Source organism: Aulostomus chinensis, chromosome 9 (assembly GCF_037954235.1).
Source record: "Aulostomus chinensis isolate RoL2024-O1b breed Wild chromosome 9, RoL_Achi_v1.0, whole genome shotgun sequence".
NCBI lineage: Eukaryota > Metazoa > Chordata > Actinopteri > Syngnathiformes > Aulostomidae > Aulostomus > Aulostomus chinensis.
In genome coordinates this window covers 2,896,181-2,919,142 of record NC_141328.1, presented here as the reverse complement: position 1 = coordinate 2,919,142, position 22,962 = coordinate 2,896,181, and the positions used below count along the sequence as shown (strand labels likewise).

At 48.1% G+C, this 22,962-nt stretch overlaps 1 protein-coding gene across 1 annotated transcript in view; it reads right to left on the bottom strand.

The window, feature by feature from the left end:
- The window catches only part of LOC147255405 (nucleolar protein 4-like), a 114,788-nt gene that overhangs the window by 50,982 nt on the left and 40,844 nt on the right, over positions 1 to 22,962 (bottom strand). The window contains exon 5 of the mRNA XM_086213098.1: positions 2,080 to 2,233. Within this exon, the coding sequence (XP_086069224.1) occupies positions 2,080 to 2,233 (154 nt within the window). The remainder of the gene's footprint in view (positions 1 to 2,079; positions 2,234 to 22,962) is intronic.

Genomic DNA, 22,962 nt, shown 5'->3' with positions numbered 1-22,962 from the left:
TTCCCATTTGCAGCTGTTAGTAAAGATTGTTTTTGAAGGAAAAGAAGAATCGTGTCTGTGAGCAAAAAAAAAAAAAAAAAATCACCATCATGATGGAGTCCTTGGAGCACGCCATGCAAGCACACACACACACACACACACACACACACACACACACACACACACACACACACACACACACAGCCCACTTGTTACAGTCACCAGCAATTGCTGTATCCTTGCACCATTATGGAACAGTACAGCTGTCTTCAATGCGAGCGAGCGAGCGAGCGAGAGAGTGAGCAAGCGCTCCACACAGCAGGAAGCAAGAAGGAGTGGGGGGGTGCTGGTGGGGAGAAAGACAGAACTGAGGGGTTACAAGGAGGAAGAGTGATGACAGCTCAGTAGGAGATTACCTTCTCAAACTGACTGAGGGAGCGAGAGGGGTACAGAGGTCACCGCCATGACCTTGGAATGACATTTGATGGCCTTCTAGAAGCACCACGAGTCAGAGAGCATCCATCAGCAGACAGCCGTCATAATCGCATCATCTCTGTTGTCTCACTCACAATTACAGTCTCCTCACGCTGAGAAACACACACTCTGCTGCTGGCTGAGGGCTGGGCGACCGGCTCTGCTTCCTCCACAGTGACACTTGAAAGTGGGGGAGAGTCAGGCAACATTCGGTCCAGAACGGCCTTTTGGAAACAGGGAAGCGTCTGCATGGCCTCCCGGCCGTCCTGACGCTTCGCACTCCGTTCTTGGTGCTGAAAATGCATATTAAAGACCAGAGCAGCAACACGTGCAGCTGTGAGACAGACCCTCGGCCAGACAACCGCTTGGTCTGAGTTTCTCAGCTTGCTGGTTGAATGCAGTTGAACAAACTCATCCCAGTCAGCTGATTTGAGTGATTTTAGTGTGTCTGACACTGAACTGAGCGTATTTACAGCAGCCCAATCACGCTATTTACATAGTTATTGTTGTTATTATCATGAGTGACAAACTCAACCACAGGAATGAAAGATGAAGCATTTCTTGCTTCAACGATGCACTACAATGATTATTACTGAGTCCATTTTTCAGATGGAAGTTTGTGTAAAAAGTGGGACGTGAATGTTTTTGCGAGTCGACACGTTGGAGGCGTTATTGACAAGTTGCTTGGCTAAAGAACTGGAGTTGCTAGGCCTGAACTGTTCATGTTATATGAAAACATAAATGATCTTTACTGGAGAGATGCCGCTAGCTTAGCGGGTCGTAAAAACGCCGTGCTGATGGGAGAAACATGACAAACTGAGGAGAGGCCAAGATGAGGTGGGGGTGTGTGGGGGAGGGGTGGGGTGGGGGTGATGTGACATTGGTAAAAACAGGAGCAGGAACATTTTTAACATCAGTTTGATGTCAGCTTAGCTGCTAACAACAAGCTAGCAAAAGAAGTGCTTGACATCTGGGTAGAATTTTCAGAATAAGACTTTCACAGCAGCTCTGACAAAATATCAACATTAATATTAATTATAATCATAATAATAATAATAATAAAGTATTACAGGTTTTGTCTTGAAGGCAGGATTTATTTTGCAGGCATCTGATCCAGGATCATCCTGTCAAACTAGTAAAATGGCTCCTACTGCTGCAACCCAAAACGCCACTTTGAGATTTTCTATCCATTTTCACTTTTGCAAATGTATCAAAATTTTAATTCAAGCGTGCAACACCTGAGTCCTCAGCAAAATCACACATCTCTAAATTTAATTACTGCCGTGCGCATGCACGTGCACGCTCCACCAGCTCCAAAACCGTAGCAGCGACTGACTGGAGGATGACCACGACTGCAGAGCGCAGACCAGACCGCAACCCGGGAAAATAATCAAAGCACAAAACATCCTGATCAAGTCCAACACGTCCGTCTCCTCTAACGCTGAGTACCAAAGGAAGGCTGCGCCCCCACAGCCCCGTTGTCCTCTTACCAGCGTGTATGATCAAGATGTTTCTGCTTTCCTCGCCATCCACCATCCTTCATCTCTTCAACCTTCCCCGCCATCACCAGCACCAGCTGCTACGTCTGCACTCAGAGCAGCAGCATTCTATCATCCTGGTCCTTACCTTCGTCCTCCTTGCTGTGGGTGTTCTGGGGACTGTGGCGCATCCTCTCTACTCGGCTCGGCGGGCTCAGGTCCGACGCTGCTCCCAGATCAGCTGCTAGCCACGTGGGCTCGCTCATCTCGGCCTCCTCCTCGCTGCTCAGTGAACTGTCATCCTGACCAAAGGAGAAGAAAGGGAAGGAGTCTTTACTTGTCAGCCTTATCAATAAGACTGAGTATGAGGGCGGCTCGCGCCGGCATGGAGAGTCACGCAGGCCAGCAGATGTGCCTCAGAAGCCCGACTGGCTTCAGGGAATGCCATCCCATTTGCTGATAGGCTGATACCAATGTCGAGGGTGTCAATCGGTGTTTCCCTGGGAACTACAGTTTCGGTTTGGGTTTTTTTTGTTTCACACAAAGTGAAATGAAATGAGTTGACCTTGAAATGCAGTGTGACGGTGTTGTGATCGTTCTACCAACTCCCACAATTTCTAGCGTTGTGACGTCACTTGTTACAACACTAAAAAAACAAAAGTGTCCGACTGCTCCACTACAAGACGCTCAAATCATGATTGTGGTTGGAAATGGAAAACCATGAAGTAACAATAATAACAGGCATTTATGTCAAAGGAATTTGATGAAACAGTGCTTTAAAATGATGTTTAATCCAGTGTGCAATTCTATTACAACCACAGTATTTCATTATCAGATGGGGGCGGCCCGGTGGTGCAGTGGTCAGCATTGTGGCCCCCCAGCTAGAAGGTTGTGGGTGGAGCCCCAGCTGGAGCACGGGGTCTTTCTGGGTGAGTCTCCATGTTCTCCCTGTTCCTGCTGGGTTCTCTCTGGTACTCCAGCTTCCTCCACAGTCCAAAGACATCAAGAGGGACCAGGTTAATCCAGACTCTAAATTGACCGTAGGCGTGGCTGTGAGAGCCACTGGTTGTCTGTCTCTATGTGTTGGTCCTGCCATGGACTGGTGACCTGTCTAGGGGGAAGGCTGCTGGGATAGGCTCCACCCCCACCACCCTCAACAGGAGGAGAGGGGGAACATGGATGGATGGATGGAGGGATGGATTATCAGACAGCCAAACTCTCGTCCCAGAATTACAGACAACAAACTTGCAGTTCTTCACTGCAACAACAAGCAACAACTGTCGTCTGCTCCCACAGTGATTCAGCTGCAAACGGGAATTGTACAGGCGATGGAGGCGTCTCCTGCTGCAGCGCCACTGTTGGTCCCTCCGACCGCCTCAGTGTGACACTGTCACTTTACAGACATCAGCTGATTAATCACGGCAGTTTCTTGCCTGTGCTGGATGACATCACTGCCACTTCAGCATTAATAAAAACCAATGTTTGCATTAATCGACAAACTGAAAACACAGAGTTTCTGTCGTTCTCAGGCTCAGTCCGTCACACCACACGATGCAACATCTAATTCCTTCAAGTCGGCGAAGCAGACGACGGAGATTAAAGAGAAGAATCGAAGATCAAAGAGGTTCACCTGCCAGCCGAGGACGTCTGGGACAGTTACTTGAGTGTCTTCAGTTTATTTCAGAGCAAATCGTCAGATCAAAGCGGAGCTGCCGCAGACGAGGACGCATAGATGAAGTAATGACCTCTCAGACGTTCTTCTGCCTGCTGAATTAGTGTTGAGCTGCATGTGTTGGCATCATGTGGAGATGTGGATAATGAGTGTGTTTCTTCACTCCAAGAGGTGTTGGAAACTTTCTGTAAGAGTGTACTGGTGGTGTGATGAAGCCTCTATTTCAAGCAACAGATGTGAATGATAAATACTTTTCCTCCAGTTGTCAGAAGCCTTCCGGCTCTGTAAACCCACCTAAACTCAAATCAGCAGGTTGCTCATGAATCAGCGGTGTTTCTCTGATCTTTCAGTTTTTTCTCATCTCTTTATTTACTGCTTCATCAGTGCCGGCCTCGGTGACAGCAGCCATGACAGCTGCTCCGCCGCTTTAACCCCTACATCATAGGAAACAAGCGAATGGCAGGCGAGCAAATCAACTACAAGCTGCCGACTGCTGCTCAGCGTGTCGTACCTGGCGGCCTCGCCGGCAGCGGGACCGTCACACTGAGACCCTGTTCTGCTCTAATCCTGGAGTTCATGTTCTCCCAGCACACACAAACAAACACACCAGAGCGCTTCCTCTTCCTGGATAGAGAAACGCTCCGCTGGAAACGTCAGACTCTGGTAGGGTTAGAAGTCGTGCTCCATCGGCCTGGTATTTCTCATCGCAAATGAAAGCGATAAACCAGTTTTTCCCGAAGGGAAACCGCACGTGACACACACCAGTTAATACCAGTTGAAAAGCAAGAGTGGAGGTTAACAGCAGGACTGAAAGGTTTCCTCCAGTAACTCCATTATTCGACATCCTCAATGCCAATGCTTTATATCAAAGCTCTGTTTTCATCCACGTCTGCTGGAAGGTCACAATGTTTGTGTTGTGAACTGAGGTGGGATTTAAAAGAGAAAAGAAAAAAAAAAGATGTTATTTTTCAGGATGTTTTACGTCATAAAAGTCAGAGAAGAATTTCAAGAACTCAGTGCAGTCAGCCGTTGATAATCTGACATCGGGGAGCTGATGGTGGGACGGAGGATCTCTCCTGACGAGCGCCGATATGAACAATACTGATTTCTTTCCACGGAGGGATTATTTTTATTTGGCAGTTCTCGGAAGGTACGTAGCCAGAAGGAAGGATCGATGTCTGACTCTCACACATTGAGTTTCTTCACAAATGACAAATTCATGAATGAAGCCACAGCTGCAGCTGAAGGCATGACACCGATATTGAAAGAGCCAATATAAAATATCAGGGTACAAAAAAAGTCCAGGGCTCTGAGAAGAGAGTCAGTCATGACTGTGCACCCAACAAACTGGGGTTTTGTACGCTTTTGTTTACTTCCCTTCACTCGGTGTTTACATTCTCTGAGAACTGTCTCTACTAATATTAAATATGCCATCATCATCATCCCCGCTCATTCACTTACAGTAAATCAAAGGTGTTAAGCGCCAGAGCTTCTCTGTTGATGAACAGCGATGTTTAGCATGTGCTCCTTCACACATCCCTACGGTTGTTGCAGCTCCTCCCTCCTGCTTTGACTGCAGCAGCTGTGTATTACGGATTTCTATTTCTCATGTTTGTGAAGGGCTTTAGTTTGTTCCTTGAGAGCGTGCAGATCTTGGATCGTAGTCCAGGGCCCAGATCAGATCACTACACTCGCCATCATGTACTGTGGCTTCACCGGTGAGTCCAGAAAAAACAGCAGGCACCGAGTCCCTGAACTCATCCAGGCATGGAGCTGCACGACAGAACGTAAGAAGGTCCAAGTGAGCCGGGTTGCAGTGAGTGGTTCTTCCTGCTGAGACGCTGCAGGGCCTGCGGCTGGAGAGCAGCAGCAGTCGTTGGTAGCTCCGCCTCTTCACTTCTCATGGTTATCAACGTTTCAAACACACCTTCACGGCATCGAGGCCGCTATCTGACCTGCACTTCCCATAAAGAGGTCCAGACTTATGCAACGGCCCTCTATCACACGAGCGTGAACACATGAACATGTGCAGACAGTAAACAGAACAGATGAATGAGTGAGACCTTGGGCACAACTGAGCGAACCACAACGCTGAGACGGGCAGGTGGACGAGAGCGTCCTGCTGCTACCAGAACCACGAGGGGGTGCGTCAGAGACGTGTCAGGTCAGATTTTTCTACTTATTTTACACTCGGGTCACCCTTCACTCTGCAGGGACACGATGCATAATGCAGTATTTTACACACAACAACGAAAAAATAATGATAATGAGTTCTGCTCTGCACACTGCATTCATATTTTATCATAAAAATACATTGATGTAATGATTCTTAGTGTAAAGATAAATAAGAGTCATCATTTAATTCCATGAAACAAAGTTGAGGAAACCAAGAACCACAGCAGCAGAACCGCTCCCCATCCCATCAGGACATTTGTGAGCAGAAACTAAAGTAGCAGCGGAGGGTCACGGGAGTTTGGGAGGTCGTCGGGTTCGTGGCGGGCTCAGAGGGTGGGGTAGGGGGAGATAAAGACTAATCTTTCCTCCTGAACAAGTCCAGATTTAAAATAAGAAGCTTTTTTTCCCTCCAATTTAGGTACTGGATGCAGCGTAGAAACCTTTGAGGGACTGGGACTTCCAGATTTATCTCCTGAAGGGTGACAGAATGGCCAAAGCACAGGCACGTTTGGCTCAAATCTGCAGCCCGTGTTTTCCCATCGTGTCAGGAATCTGGAGACATCATGAATCTACATTTTCTTACATGTCCTCCACGTTCACTGCTCTGCCTTCGGACAGCAACACAAGCCTCCCTCTGGGTGCAGCAGACTGGTTTCCTGGGAGATGTAATCATTCATTGCTGCTTCAAAATTTAAAATGAAGTTGTTTTTTTTAAACAAACTGGACACAGACGACATATCAATCAGCAATCAGACAGTTATTTATAGGAATGATCTGCCGACCTATAATTTGACAGGAAATCCAGAGATTAAACCGTGACAGCTCCAATAAGGAGTGGCTCTCTGATATTAACCATTTCCTGTCTCTGTTGTCATGTCGACATCCAAACTCAGGCTTGGTTAAGATCACTGCTTTACTGTGCGCCTGAGTGTTAAGAAATGTTTGACCAATTCATGACCTCAGATAAAGCCTGGATTATCTCGGGCAGTCACTTCACCCTCATCTAGTGATGTGTGTCAGTAGGAGAAGTGTTCAAGCTGAGGAAGTTGCTTTCTAAAACAACTGGAAACCTTCACCTGGGTGGAGAATCACTGGGGGGGTGGGGGTGGGGTGGGGGGTGGGGTGGGGGAATTCCTCAGCTTCCATTTGAAGAAGAAGCCATTTATATCCACAGGAGCAATGATCCGTGGAGCTCCTGCAGTGACTCCGCGTGGCAGCACTGACCCACATCTGTCCGTCACCGGGGGCTCTCAGAGGAGGAGTTTCCCCAGGATCGTCGCTCTGGATTAGCCTCCTCGCTGCCGAGCAGGAAAAGAGCCAACGCCGGCAAGAACTGGAGGCGTCCCAGCAGGTCTGGAAGCAGCCCAGCTCAGTCTGCCAGGTCTTCCCAAGAAGATGTCCGACCCAAACGAACTTAAAGTCGTGACCGGATGTGTACTTGTGTTTCTGATGGTGAAGAACAATCGTGTTCTGTGCTGGGTTGGTTCTGCTGTTCAGGTCCAGTCACCTCTCTCACAACAACGCCGGCTTTGCTGAAAGCTCATAGTTGGCATTCAAATGAGTGCTTCAGTTGAGCGTGGCCATGTGGTGGTCGTAGTAATTACAGCTGCACCGATCACGGTGCCAGCACCTGGACTCTGGCGCTGGCATTCAGAGCTTCATTTAGAAAAAAATAAACCACGTGGCACTTAATCTGACATAGTCAGATCATTGCTGTCCAATGATGGACTGACAAGCTCACCTGCTCATGATAACCGTTTTCCCCCCCTTCACCCCCACAACCCACACACACACCTCAGGGTCCAGTTATACACGGAAGACAAAAGGGCAGAAATATTCATTCTCCCCGATGTGTCAAGTTTACCAGCGACGGCGTGAACCTGCAGCTCGCCGTGTTAATCGGCTCTGAGACTTTTAATTCAAAACGGCCATGAATTAATGGCGTCACATGATCAAATGAAACTTTATTTTAATCTACTCTTCATTCTTTTTCAATTACAATCACAGCCAGCCCCCAGTACCCCATTTTCAATTACCGTATAATCACAAAGCTGTAGTCGCTCGTTAGCACACATCTCTTTTGTTGTGCGGCTGGAGGATGGAAGGAGAGAGAATTCAAATTAGAGGCTATCTAGCAGTGAATCGGTCTGACTTCACGTTTCTGACTGGCAGCGGCACGAGCACCGATGAAGTGAAGAGAGAACAGGTCTCCCCTGCTGCTGGAGGAGAAGAGCTGAGTGGATGAAAGGTCTTCAGCTTTTCAGAGCATTTCAACTCTTCAGAAACAAAACAACTAGAAGGTCACTATGCTAACCCAAACAATCAGTGAGCTTCAATGTTGTACTGAGGACATCTCTCTCTCACACACACACACACACACACACACACGAGCGCTGAACCCCAATGATGACGGAACAGACAAATGTACTCGCAGAGACGTTTCCTCGGCTCGTCCGTCTTCTCAGCAGAGACCAGAGGACGACCACATGTTTACCTCAATACATACATGTTGCGTATCATAGCAACCGAAGCGTCTCGGCTGAAAAAGAAATAAAATATGTTGTACCTGCAATTTGCTCTCCAGCGCCTGGCGTTTCCAGCTCAGGCAAAAAATGCTTGGGTAGACAAAGTCCCTCACAGCCTGATAAAATCTGCTCTCTGAGGCAGAAACCATCCCCACCTACCATCCTCTCATCCCTCCTCTCCGATCTCTCCTCAGCGTCTCCATTTCCACCAGTCAGCCAAACTATGTGCTGTTGACACTCTCTCTCTCTCTTTTGGGACAAAATGTTTCATCTATAAGATGAAGGCCGGGTGTAGGATTGAGGGAGGGTCAAGGTTCAGGTTCAGAGAGTCGATGTGTGGTGTCTGATGAATGTTGCTGTAATGAGGGAGGGGTCCTCGTCTGCTTACAGATGAACGGCAGCCTGGCAGATCAACACGGCAACACACACATCGGGCTGCATCCTAGCTTACACCTCTCTAGCGTTGCTTCCGTCTCCGTTTTAAGAGAGTTAATGAAACGGCAAAAAAGCCATTACGGTTGGCTCGTAAAAACGGAGGAGAAATCATCTTGACCATCCTGTCACAACTGGATCCACTTGGCATGAAACATTTGGAAAGTTAGAAGAACAGCAAGATTTAGTTTTCTTTTTTCACATCCAAGTTAGCGGAGAGGCTAACAGGAAGTAGCCAGCTCGACAAAGAGAGCACGCTCAGTATGTCTCCCCCCCGGGAATGTCGCCACATACACGAACACCATCTCCTGTAAGACGACCGTGAATACCGTCTGACGGGACTGTGACATTGCGCTGGATTTACTTTTCACGCCGTGCAACACAAAATGCTGCAGGATTTTAAACACGCATGAACGAGAAATCAACTCACGGCAAAGAAGTCGAGCAAGATTTTATTCATTTACCCTGAAGTCACAAATTCTCCAACCGCAACCTTGGATTCAGCATTTAGTTTGCTTCCAAACGTTGTTTCTGGGAGGAAGCAGCCACGCTGACCTGCAGCGTTGACACAACTTAAACTTTCAGTATCGGTCAGACTTTCTTCACATAAAAGAACTTTCAGCGCACTGAAGGAGACGCGAGGTATTCGCACTAATCGCAGAAGTCACTTGGGAGGATTAAGGCACCGCAACATGGAGGTTCGGAGTCTTATGATCGATGTGCAGATTGGTGAGATCTAAAAGAGTCGGTTGATCTCAGGAGGCCACGCTGCTCAGTCCGACAGCGATGTTGACGACGACGACGATGGTGAGGATTATGCCAGGTGCAAAGCAGTAAAGCGAGTGGCCAGATGAATAATTAACGGCCTCGCTTCTCGATTGTCTGTTCTTTTTTTACCAGAGTGGAGGTGAGAGGAGCAGCTCCTGTTTAAACTTTCATCAAAGAACAGAGAAAGAGCTGGTCGAGCAAGGAGGAGACAAAGGAGAGCACGCCACTGTCTTCCTCTCCGGCTGGACGAGCCGACGGAGGCCCTGGGAGGAGGAGGAGGAGGAGGTGGTGAAGATGATGATGATGATGATGAAGTTGTAAACAGAGGCATAGAAGAAGAAAACGAGTGACTGGACCAAGGCAGAAAACAGAGGTAGAGGAGCAGGAGGAGGAGGGAGATGTGAGGAGGAAGAGGTGAGGCAGCAGTGAGAAGGAATCAGCTTTCAGCACTTCCTCGTTCCTGTGCAGGAAGCATGAAGGACAGTTTGTAGACTAACTGTCTGATATGACAGGAAGTAATAATATCCTGAAAACATTTACTCCCAAGAAACTTGTGTGTGTGTCTGTGTGTGTGTCTGCGAGAGTGTGTGTGCATGCACACGCAGAGTGTGTGTGTGTGTGTGTGTGTGTGTGTGTGTCTAGAGCCGAGCAGCCGGATCTGGTCCTCTGGCTTTGCTAAGCTAATCAGGTTAGCCACCGGACAGACGGAAGGAAACCTCAATTTCTCTCAGCGTTCATCCCTCTTCCATTGATACTGTCATCTCTCCCTCCCTTCTTTATCTCTACTTTCCTCTAAACTCTTTCCTTCCTTCATGCCTTCCTTCCATTTTGCTACTTTCCCTCCCATCAGCGTCTGTGTGATGTCACTGACACAGCAACGGTTGGTAAACTGTCTTATCTAAAACTTATAACAGAGTTATGGAGTTTGTGTTCGCAGCTACCACTGCAGACACAGAAAAGCAGGACAGGGATCCGGGCCTGATCCATAAAGACCCGGGCTCCATTACCAAAACCTGGAAATCAATCAAAGTCTGGGCTGGTTGATAACCGCTGACGAGGCAAGCTAGCAGCTACATGGGTTAATAGTACTAAATAGTAATTAAACACAAAACCAGTTGTCAACGTTCCATTGTCATTAAGTACAGACGGAATTAATAAAAATGAACAACAGAGTAGAACTTTGTGACCTTTGGAGACTCATTCCTCCCCCTCACTCACGTATTTCTGGGCTGATTACTAGCATCTGTACAGCCCAGTATCCATCAAATAATCAGAGGACATGCACTGCTAGGACAGGTCCAGTTCCCGTTGTGGGCGGGACCAGACCGGGTCAGTGTGTCAGTGCATCTTTGTGTTTGGCCTGAATGTGTTTTCATTGCTGTCACGTGACTTTACTTTTCTCGTCCGTTTTTGAACTCTCCACCTGATCTTGACTCGTCCCCAGAGGTGCAGCAGAAAATTAATTTCATCCAAAAATCAATTAAGGTGGACATTTTCCTCCTGACTGGGAGGAGGAGGAGGAGGAGGAGGAAGAGGAGGAGGAGGAGGAGGCGGCTTTGGTCTCTTTGTTCTCTTTGTCTTCCAGGCAGCTCTGGTGCAGAGCTGGACCCTGAAGCCTTGCTCAACGCGAAACTGGCATCCTTCCACCTATACCTCCCCCACTCCCCCCATCACCCCCTCCACAAACACACACACCCCTAACGCATCTCTCTCTCTATCTCTGCCTCCCCTCCCCCTCTCCCTCCCCCATTCCTTCACCCTGCCAACTCCATCCCTGTCACCTAATGCCCCGTCCTCACTGCACCATCAGCCACCTTCTCCTCCTCCTCCCCCATCAACCTTCCTCGCTCCTCCCCCTCCCTCAGCTCCTCCCCCACAGCCGCTCTCTTTCCCACCTCACCCTCCTGCAGCATTTGAAGTCAGAACTCTTCTACTGGTGCCATATTTGTAGATTACCAAGGAAACAGATCCAGGTCGGACGTCTGTTGTCATGAAGATGACCCGGGGTGATGTGCTTCCCTCAGTCACTCAGACAAGGTCATCATCATCATCATCATCATCATCACCACATGCATAGTTGTGGTCATCAGCAACCCAACAGCCTGTGTGTGTTTGTGTGTGTATGTGTGTGTGTGTGTGTGTGCATAATTCAGTATCATTCAACAAAAAAAGCCCAACATAAGTTCTGAACCACTCGACCTCTCTGCCGTTTTATTGCAATGAATATTAGAACTTGCGAGCGCTCCGTGGTTGGCCGTGAACACTTCACTCACATGCTGGCGAATGCGGAAGCTTGCTAGTTAGCTAGTTAGCTTCGCTTTACCTGCTGACAGGAGCCCAAACCTTAAGTTAAGATGCATTTGAGCTGGTGGCTCATTAGTGATTCATCTGCAATTTTCATTTAAATCAAATTCCCAGAATTTGGCATGAATCTGACACGATCCTCTGAAACTGAGTCATTCAGAAAGAAGTCGTACAGAACATCGGTTGACTTGACAACGAGAAAACAGAAGGAAAAGCAGCAAATTCTTCCCTGACAGGCCTGAGAGAAACAGTCCTGCTCGGCAACAACAGAAATATCATTGCAGTTGATCATCAAATATTTGTCAATTGGCTTCATCTTTACTTTGTGAGGAAAAAGGCCTCAGCTCGCCAGCTGACTGCAGCCCAGTGAACCTGTCTATTAAAAGGGCTTTGTGGTGAATCATCATTCGTCACAGTGAGAATCGGTTTGATGTGACGAGGAGGAGCGCAAGTGTTTGTGCAGTCAGAAGACGCCGCGATGGAAACCTCTAATATTCCAGAAAACACAACCCTGATCCATCGAATGACAGCAGCCATGTTTAAACATCCCCTTCACCTATCAATCTACTGCACTTGATAATGCCGGAGGACAATTTATGGCAGCGAGAGCCAGTCAGTTGGCGTGACAGCCGCTCAGCATTCAGCCCCCTGAACCACGCCGACGTCTTATTTCTGATTGCATCCAGCTCTCACAGAGATCGATGAGGGCTGGAGGCGAGAGGAGAGGATCATTTCTGAACCGAGAGAGAGGTGAAGGTATTGATAAAAGGCCAGCACACACACACACACACACACACACACACACGCAAACACACACTTACACACACGCTGCAGGGATCATCAGGGCCTCACCACCAAGCTTCACTGCAGAATATTGATCGTTGAGAAAACCAGCCGAGAGGAGAAGGAGGAGGAGGTGAAGGTGGTGTGTATGCATGTGTGCGTGTGTGTGTGTGTGGGGGGGTGTCACTGGTGAAACACACACTAATAACACATGATGCAGCAGCAGACAAAGGCGATGAATCTGTGAATTTAAGACACTTAAGACAAACAGCGAGGCCTCCGCGGGCAGGCGGGCGCACGCTATGACGTGTCAGTCACGGTGGCGTTCCCGCCAGACTCTCCGTCAGGTTACAAGCCGCCCGGTACAGCACGCAGCTGAGAGGAGACGCACCAGGATCGAGCTGCTGTAACTGACCTTCATTGAGCGTTCAGCTGGATGACAGCTTTACAAACGCGCAGGCTTCCTGTCTCGCTGCTTCACTTCCTGCAAGCAGGCTGATTCTGTCTTCGCCACTGACACGTTTGTCCTGGCTCGCTGCTCCTGAAGCAGCTGTGAGGGAGCTTGATATCTTCATCTCCAGCTGCCGTCTCTGGATTCAGAGGCACTTTCATATCGAAGCCTGGGGGCTCTACTTGACTTCCAAAATAGAGATCAATAAAATCTGAGCATTTCCTTCGATTCCGTCTGCATCTCTGGTGGTTGGGGTAACTACCGAGGGGCTCCCACAACACTCACCGCCGATCAGACGGTCTCAGCCCCGGCCGGTTCAGCTGAGAGTTTTGTTCCCTCATAAGATGCTTTAAATATTTCACCAGATCACTGATGACAATACGACTCTTTAACTTTTACTTTAGATACAAAATTCTTAGAAAAAACTGCTCATGATAATTATGTGTGTGTGTGTGTGTGTCTGTGTGTGTAAAACATATGCTCAATATGTTGAGTCAGATCCTTTAAAATCCTGAGCAGTCGAGAGCTGACCAAATGAGCTCTGTGGAGAGATGACCTGGCCATAGCCTGCAGCCACAGCCACACACACACAGCCACACGCACACACAGACACACACACGTGCACACACTGGCCGCGGGGCTTGTAGAGCCACATCCATGCATGCTAACACACTCTCACGCTCTCTGAGATGAATAAAGCAGGGCTCAGATGTATTGATTTGCTGGGTCTCGTCTACACGTTCAAGACAAAATACCGGAACGGCTTTCAGTTTACACAGCGCTTGTGTTTGCGGCCGCCGCGGCCGGGTTTGGAGTTAATCCCTGAATCAGCTGGACAGCCTCACACTAACTCTGCAGACACAACTGCTTTTACAACCAGCAGATGAGATGATTTCATTTGTTGGATTTTAGTTTACTTCTTGATGGGGTCAGCACTGACTGGTTTGTTCCTTGCTCCTCTTGTTTAATTAAATCAAATTGTTGTTCCTCCATTCACCAGCGTGGCGTTACACGATTTCCAAAACTCCATTTTTCTTCTCCTCCTGGGGGAAGTTTGCTATTATGCAGGGAAGTTACTGAGCTAAGCTAACTGGCCTCGTTGTCTGGACATCACACTTATACCTCAGGTTCTATTTTAAGGATAGCCAGTCCATATTGTCCTCTTCCTGACACATACGGCGAGTGCATCACACGTGGCACTTCTGTCGCCCTGACTGACACTCCTGACCCGCCTCCCTGATGACCTATGAGCTTACACACGCCCACAGATGATGTCATGACAACAGCGGTTGAGATCAGCCTTGTGCCTTGTGTGATGTTGACATTCGGCACCCAGTCAGAGTCTGGAATTCACAAACCACCTGAACGCATCACAACTGTAGACTGAGCTGCGAAAATGGTGGTAAGACGGCGAATAGGCACCCTCCCTGACTCAACCTCTGACAGATGTGATTCGTAATGTTGACAGTAGATGTGTCATCTCACACCCACACACACACACACACACACACACACAGTGCTCATCTTACATGCTCCGTGATGTTTGTGGTAAATAGTGATCACACTGTTTGTCTTGACACCATGGCCGTCTGATCCACCGGCGCTGCATGAGTCGAACACGAAAATTCAGATTTTGTAAAAACAAACAAACAAACAAAAAAAAGACATTTGCTGCTCGACACAGCTTGAACTTGATTTGCTGGACGATGAGCTGTCAAGAATTCAAAAGCATCATTGCTTCTTGAAAACACATCATAACGCAGCTGGAGTGGCGTCTTTGGAACCATTCACTCCTTCAAATTCTGCTGAATGTCACCAGCCTCCCTCCTCAGCTGGTTCCTGTGTGTGTGACTGCAGACCCGTAGAGATCAAAGCACACTGACGGTAGAGAGCGCCATTCAACCTCCAAGCACAACAAGCTGCTTTGAGCGTTGGTGACACCGTTCGTCGCCGTTAGCATCAAGCTAAACATACGTGGCTGGCTCCTTCTGCATCCTGAGTCACAGAGAAGGGATGGGGGGGGGGGGGGGGAGTCCTATCTGTGAGCTCAAGACTCCTAGCAGTGGGTAACTGAGAGGCCAAATACACCTTTTGGGTAAAGTGTGGATTTGAGGGAGTTCAGGTAGCTGGGATCTATCACTCAAGCATCACTGAGAATACTGACCCGGTGTTAGCTCCCTCTGCTCGGGTGAAGACATTCTGGGCCATTTACAAAACTTTTCCCACTGGCGGTGAGTGGTGTTACACTGGTAAAGACGAGAGTTGACCAGTGGTTACAGAGGGAGTTCACCAATGACCAGAATGTTCTGATGCATGACGCCGCCAAGCAACAGGCTGGAGTAACAGATGCAACGTACGAAGTGAACGTCAGCTGATCATCAATCACGATGCCCAGATCTCTCCGCCACAGAGGAGCGAGAAAGAGGGGGGGGGGGGGGGGGCAGCAGAGCATCTGGGATCAGCCAGAGTTCCGTCTTGGAGCGAGAGAGTTGTAGATGTAGGTGGTGTCTCACCATCTATTCTGAGATATCCCTGACACATGCTGAGACGAGCGCCGAGACCGTCTGGCAGAAAGGACGCTGCTGGAGTTCATCCAGTCTGAGAACACAGACGGCGCTCTGAAACTGAGGCGAGCTCGTATCATTTTTACTGACACACTGACGGAAAGCAGCTGTTAGTCAGATACCATGCGCGTGTGTGTGTGTGTGTGTGGCAGGTATCACGTTGTGGGGATTCTGTCTTTTGGGGACAAGAAGCAAGAGCCTTCAATGTAAAGGTTCATCCTGTATGATTTTTATATGACGCTGTTTGTATTGTATTGCTTACGATGCATAAGCACAGTTCCAGTATCATCCACATCTTCTTTGTCCGGCTGTAAACTCAGCAACCCACAAACTCGGACTGAGACAACAACCAACTAACTGCAACACTTCTAGAGTGGCATTTGGACAGTTCTGCCGCTGTTAGCCGTCAGTCTCCATTAGCTTCAAGCTACATATATGTGGCTGGCACTTACTGCGTTCTGGAGACACATCGCAGGGATGCAGCAGAAGAAAAACACATTAGTGAGCTCAAGACTCCTATTAGCGAGAACATGAAAGCACACGCTGAAAACACACTTTTGGGTTGAAGTATCTCTCTGACATGAAGGGCTGTTTGAAGGTTAATGTATGTTTTTAGGAATAATTGTGTGTGTGTGTGTGTGTGTGTGTGTGTCTTACAGACAACCTGGTAGCTGTGTCTATCTGAACTGATGGACGTGATGTCCTGGATGATCACCATGGAAACTGAACTTTCACAGGCAAGAGAACAGAACTACCGCAGAATCCATACAATGGTGGAGGTCATATGACTGCATGTTACTGGGCCATTATTGTGAAAAGATATTGTTGACATTATTTTGCAAACGGCAAGAAAATTTCAAATAAACAGCAAGCAAACGGCTTCCTCTCCTCCATCAGAGACTTTTTTCAATCAGTGGCAGCAGAATCTCCGTCCAACTGTCAGGAAGACTCACGCCTGTTCACCATGAAAAGAAATTCCAGCACGTCAGATACTTTAACACTGATACAAGGTCGCTCGCGTTTGCTTTAGTTCCTGTTGTATCAAATATTTCAGTTCGACATGCGAATGTTCAAAATCATTCAAGTTTTACAATCTGGCGCAGTTTCTTTCAGTAAAATAAATCCCACAAAAAGAGAATGACATCTTTAACATGAAATCAGAAAAGTGACAGCGATCAAATCCGCCGAGCCTCAGCTTCTCCATTTCAAAGGAATCGTTTGCTTCCCGTCCATTCAAACGTCTCCTCCCGCGGCCGACGCTGGAATATCTTTTGAGGACTCGTTTTTTTATGTGGATCCACCAGTTGATTAATTGTTGCGTATCTAACAAACAAACAATGAATAGTTTCAGTCTTGTTTGTCTGCTTCCAGACACTTGAGTGTCTGGATTTGATGATTTCTTCAGTTATTTATTTATTTGTCATTTATGACAGAAAATGAGGAGTCTTTAGGTAGAAGAGGACATCAGAAGAAGTCGATTTGAGCTCTGGAATCTTGTGATGAGCATCTCTAAACTTTCTTTACAGTTTTTACACTCGATGATTCATGATTGTGAAAATGTCTGGCGGATGAAAACGATCACTGGTTGCGCCTCTCCGTGCAGTGACACTTCTGTACTCTGCTTTCTGCATGATCTGATTCCAGTGGGACACGGGTGTCACCCCAGAGGACAACCCTTCAGGAGCAACTCACCAAGAGGTTGTTTTTTTTCTCTTGGACAATAGAAGCTGGTGTTCTCGTCGGTTGTTACAGTTATGACGAGACGCCCAGGAGTTGTTTTCGCTCATCTTGACAAATTATGGGCAAAAGCCCAAACCTGAGTGGAGTTTATCACTCTCTCGCTCCTCCAAATCAATCTTGCACATTTCTCTTCTGCGGGTGTTTTTATCAGGATAAAGAAAGGGGGAAAAAAAGACTGAATGCTGTTTCCACCGAAGAGAACTGCACTTATTTCTGAGCTGTTGCACCATCATAACTAAGAACGGTGGAGCGGCGGGTCACGTGACCCCAGAGGAAAGAGTTCACTCCTCCAAACACTCAGCAGTCCCAGCTAATCATTGACTCATGAAGGGAGAGGGGACTGTTGTAAAGACTTCAATCAACATTCAGACTCCTAATAAAACAAGGGTGTCTACACTGTTTCGGCACAAAAAAGTGGGTGTGGAGCAGAGAAAAGCTCTAAGTGTTTGATCATAAAGAGCCTGAGGCGAAGAAAAAAGTCCTCCTGCGGTCGTCATTCAGCACAGGACACGTCAGCGGCCCGTCAACTGATCGACAGTTGAAGGGTCACTTTGTCTTTCACCTGGTCAAGCAGCAAATGAGTCAGCGAGCCAGCCAGCCAGTCACTCCCTCCCTCCCTAACTACCAGCAAGGCCATGGATCCCAGAGATTAGTGGAGTGTCCAACACTCTGAGCCCCCGCTTAATCCAGTCGGTCACAAATCTGCCCCGAGCACCGCGATTAACCCCTTTCCCCAGCAGCAATCCCAGAGAGCGGCAGCGTTGGATTAGTACAGCCAAAGGTCGGCGTTGGACCTGGCTAGTTTCACCCTGTAAACACAGAAGTGAGCTGCAGCAGCTCGCCACCGCTTGAACCCTGTACACCTGCGCCAGTAGGTTCGACAGGTAGAAACCCACCAGAGGCTAAAATTGTCCCTCACGTTGCACTTACACGGCCAAAACTCTAGGTGGCAGCAGGGCTCCTACGGCACTGTGCGGAGCATCTTTGTCTCGTTCAAATGATGCCAACTGGAATCAAATCATTTCAGTAGTTGAGCTAATAAAACGCTGAACAGCTGCTACTTTCACTGCAGTACCTGCACCACTGAGAAGAGCTCAGCCCAGCGGAGGGCATGAAAGTGTCGACCGAGTGTCCTGTTTGCATTGAACTCCAGGGAATTTTAAGTGACCTGTTGAATCCTCCCAAAAAAAGGGGATGGACATCAAGTGTGTTTCCATCGGCTCTGCCTGAGCCACTGGATGATGGCGCGTAACAAAACGCTACGCACGGCTGTGGCAGGAGCACCAGCGTGTGAAATCGGAGAGGGAACTCGCAAGTTTTAAGCCCAAAGTCGGAAATCTGGACTATTTTCTGAACAACTTCACAAATGAAGTAATGACTGCTTCTACTTTGTGTAACATTGCTCTAGAAGTATTTCTACTCGGCTCTATGAGATGAACGTTCGTCCACATATCCAGGGTGTTTTCTTCAAATGTGAACCGCATCATTCAGTGACATGATAGCTTTCCTGTGAGATCCCATCAACAGCGACGGGTCCACTCTGCAGCTTCAGCCCCCTCAAGACTCAAGATACTCAGTACGAGCACATCTGAATTACTGTGCGATCCTTGAGTCATTTTTAAAAGGAGCAACAACCAAAGAAGTGGAGGAGCAGCTCGACTAGGTCACGCACACGTCTGCTCTTTACTTGTTATTTTCCATCGGTGTTATTCGTGTCGCTGTGTTTCCTCGCCTTGTTTTCTCTGTTTAGCCTTAGTTTTTTAGTCTGTCATCATCAATGCTAGCACCTCAGCTACCCCTTCAGCTTTCATTCCTTTAATCAGTCACCATCTTCCAGTAAATATCCAAATAACCACTCAACCCGAGCGTGACCGGGACGGCGCATCACTTCCTCTGCACTCCTCTGACTTGCAGACTGGCAACCATCAGCAGACTGAGCTGTCTGTCTCTCCTGCAGCCAGAATCTCTCATGACCAGGCCAACCATCAGAGGTGAGGGAGAGAGAGACTGCCTGAAGGAGAGGGTTAGCGCCGGAGGGGGCGAGGGCATCACGGAGCAGTGGAGGGGCAGCGGAAGAGCAGAGGAGTGGAAGAGGAGTGCAGCTCGGCTCCAGCTGGATTATACAGTAGATGTCTGCCGGGAGTCTCTGGTTCCGGTGGTTGAGCACTGAGCACACACAGCAGCATGGCCGCCAGGCAGCACTAGTCTACCTCAGAGAGGTAATTTATCAGATGGAACCACTTCCTGTGTCACCCACGATACAATCACCTGCATGGAGCTTAAGGAGTGACACTGTTCTCCAGAAGATGTAATAGAAGCACACCAGCAGGGCAGCTCATCAAGTGGGCGGAGATAAGATGAGGTCATAACCTGGACCGCGCAGGTCAGCTGGGCTACAGGTAGTCAGTGTGTGTATTAGGTGAACTTCTAGGTTTTAAAAGCAACTGCAAAAAAAAAAAAAAAAAAGCATTCAAAGAATATTGGAGAAGCTGATACAGTAGGAAGTTTGTCCCGTCAGGGCGTTTCTCTCTTGACTGTTCAACTTCCAGACCTACAGAACACGTGTAGAACATCAGGCCCATATCAGGCCGCCGTTTGTTCAAAGTAAACTTGAGTTGTTGATTTTTTTGTACTGAGATTTTATCTACTGTGCATAAAGTTTATGATGAGCTTGAAAAGAACCAAATCAGTGAAGACCCGATCAGAGGGAGTCGTCACGTCTACATTCGAACGCAATCGGTGGCGTCGTTCACATGCCAGACCGTATGATGCTGTAACGGTTCGGTCTCGTGAGAGCTGATGTGAACACTCTCTCGCTCGCCACCCACGTCTGCCCGCAGGTTTCGGCTTTGTTGAGCTTTTGAACAAATAAGCTTGAGATGAAGAAAGGAGAACAAACTAAGCAGGTGAAAAGAACCCAGGCAGCTTTGAAAGCATGTTTAACTAAGGCGACTAAAGAGACCCGTTTTCCTTTGATTGATTCCATTTTATTCCTAATCCATCACTCTTGGAGGAGGAACTGCAGGTGCGCTGCACTGAGGTGATCAAACTTACGACAAAATGTAAAGAACACACAAAAACTATGTTCACCGCCATGTCTGATGCATCATGTGACTGATGAAATCATGTAGTGGATTCCATCACTTCCTGCTTGCGACATCAGTGTGTTTACACACACACACACTGGCTTGACCGCTCCTTCTTTTATGGTTCCTCTATAAAGGCCTGGGAACAACACACGGCCTCAGGCCTCACGAATCAAACACCAAATTTGCAAACAACAGGGTGAAGCCATCAAGGGCCAAACTTGGCCGAACCGAGTCACAGAAGCCCTTCGTGTCTGGGTCAGGAACATTACACCGATGTGTCGGATTTATTTGTTGGATTTATTGCGCAGCTTGGGAGGGAACTGACGGTAAAAGTGAGCAGCAGCACAGACGTCTCCTGGATGATGGCTGCTTCCGACTTAAGATTTTAGAATGATTTAATTACAATAAACTGATCAAAATGATGCTGAAGTTACGACATCACGATGCCAAGTTGTACAACGCATATATTCATGTTCTATCGCGCCAACTTTGGATTGCTGTCTGTTTTTGACTTTGTGAAAAAGCCCATCACCACTCATCATCCAGCAGTGTTCTATCACAAAAAGAGGATGTCACTGAGCTGAATCCCACAGATTCTGCTTCCCACCATCATGACTTCATCTGTCTTGAAGCTGTGTCACATGGAAACAGTGACATGGTGGATTTCAGTCGGATATCACTCACGTCAGGTAGTTACAACACAACAATGGCAGACAGCACTGCCGCTCGGCGGAGACATTTGACAAAAGCTGCAGACGAGAGCTGAGACGGGCTGAAGCAGCACCGGCTCACTGTTGGAGAGGGACTGAAGACGGACAGCAGAAACGAAGATAAACCTGATGATCATTCTGTAAGAAATACAGATGTCTGACAGCAAGAGGATGTAAAAAACATCCAAGATGGAGAAACACCACGATCCCCTTCACTGGGAGGACGGCGTTCACACAGCGGGTGATTCCGTCTGAGACCTGGTGAAGCTCCCTCCCAGTGCTGATGTGGAACGCCTGCATGCCCCTGACAAGCTGCTCGGGGTTTTCAACCCGACTTGCCTTCAGTACTTTTTATGAATGAGTTTAAAAACAACGTACAGCGAGCAACATTGGTGCTCAACACTGAGAACAGCAGTGGGAGCGGGTCGGTGTCCCACCCTCCCGACCTCACCCCTCGACTGAAGGGAGTCCAAATACAGCTTTAAGGCAAACAAAACTGTAGCGAGAGCATTCCCAGGGTGCAGGGACGCCAGAGGGAGTCGCTCCAGAAATAGAAGGACCCAACCTGAGGGAGAAGGGTGAGGAAGAGGATGATGAAGGGGGAGAGGGGATTAGCCGGGCTGTCCTTCCTCCGCTGCCCTCCTGCTGAGCTCACAGCCAGGTCAGGGCAAAACTGGAGTTATTTTGGAGCAGAGCAGAACTAAGCAGGCCCTCGTATGAGGATTTAACCCGGGATAGGCTCCTGTTCTGCAGTGCCCTGGCAGAAGGCTGAGGGAGGGGACGGGAGCTTGTAACCCTTCTGATGCCAGACGACAGCAGACAGGAGCACAGAGGCTCGCTCCCTGCTCCAGCAACAGAAGCCGCCAGCTTGTCTTAATCATCACCCACTTTCCTCTTGTTGCTGCATCGAATGAAACAACGCAATATAGCCTCAATGTCTCAAACCCAAAAGTTACTTAGAACAGAGAAAAGAAGCAGATTCTGACATCTGGAACACATCTGTTACCGACCTGACCAACAGAGATTGATTCTAAGACCGAAATGTAAAAGGGAAACTTCTAGAACGCTCTCAGAGCACACGACATCACGTTTTTCTGGACAGATCTGGTGTTTTTCTGATCACAATCTATCCACTGGTTATTGAGATATCCTGCATATATTAACAGGTCCGCTGGGGATCATGTGACCTCCACGAGGGAGGCAGTTTAACTTCCATACGCAAAACTGATCAAATCATTCCTGGATCCCGGACAGCAGCAGAAACGGAAAATGTAACTTGTCAAATATCCTGCATCTTCATTTAAAAGCTGTGGACTGAAATGTGTTTAAAAGAAAACGTAACAGATGGTGACAAACCGACACACTGAAGGTCAAAACTGGGCCGCCCAATTGCAGATAACGGTGTTTCACCTTTGACCTTGAAATGAAGAGGCAAGTACGAGCTCTGACCTCCACAACGACACACCGCAGCAGCAGAAATCGATGCCGGTACCAGGCTGCCGGTACCAGGCTGCCGGTACCAGGCTGCCGGTGCTCCTCAGCAGCTACAGCAGCCTAATTCTAAAAAAAACAAAACAAAAACCCCTCAAGTTACTTCAAATCTTCTCAGCAAATATTCAGACTCATGAAGGCCAAACTCTCACAGTCCGCCATGAAGTGATGGAGTTTTCAAAAGAAGGAGCAGCAACTTTGGACAGTTTCCCAGGAGATGTTGCCATGGAAACGTGTACAGTATACTTGAAGCTGGAGGCAGATGCTTAAAGAGTGTGTCCTTCAGCTGGAGGACCTCAGCTCAATGCCTCTCCGTTAGAAAGTCTC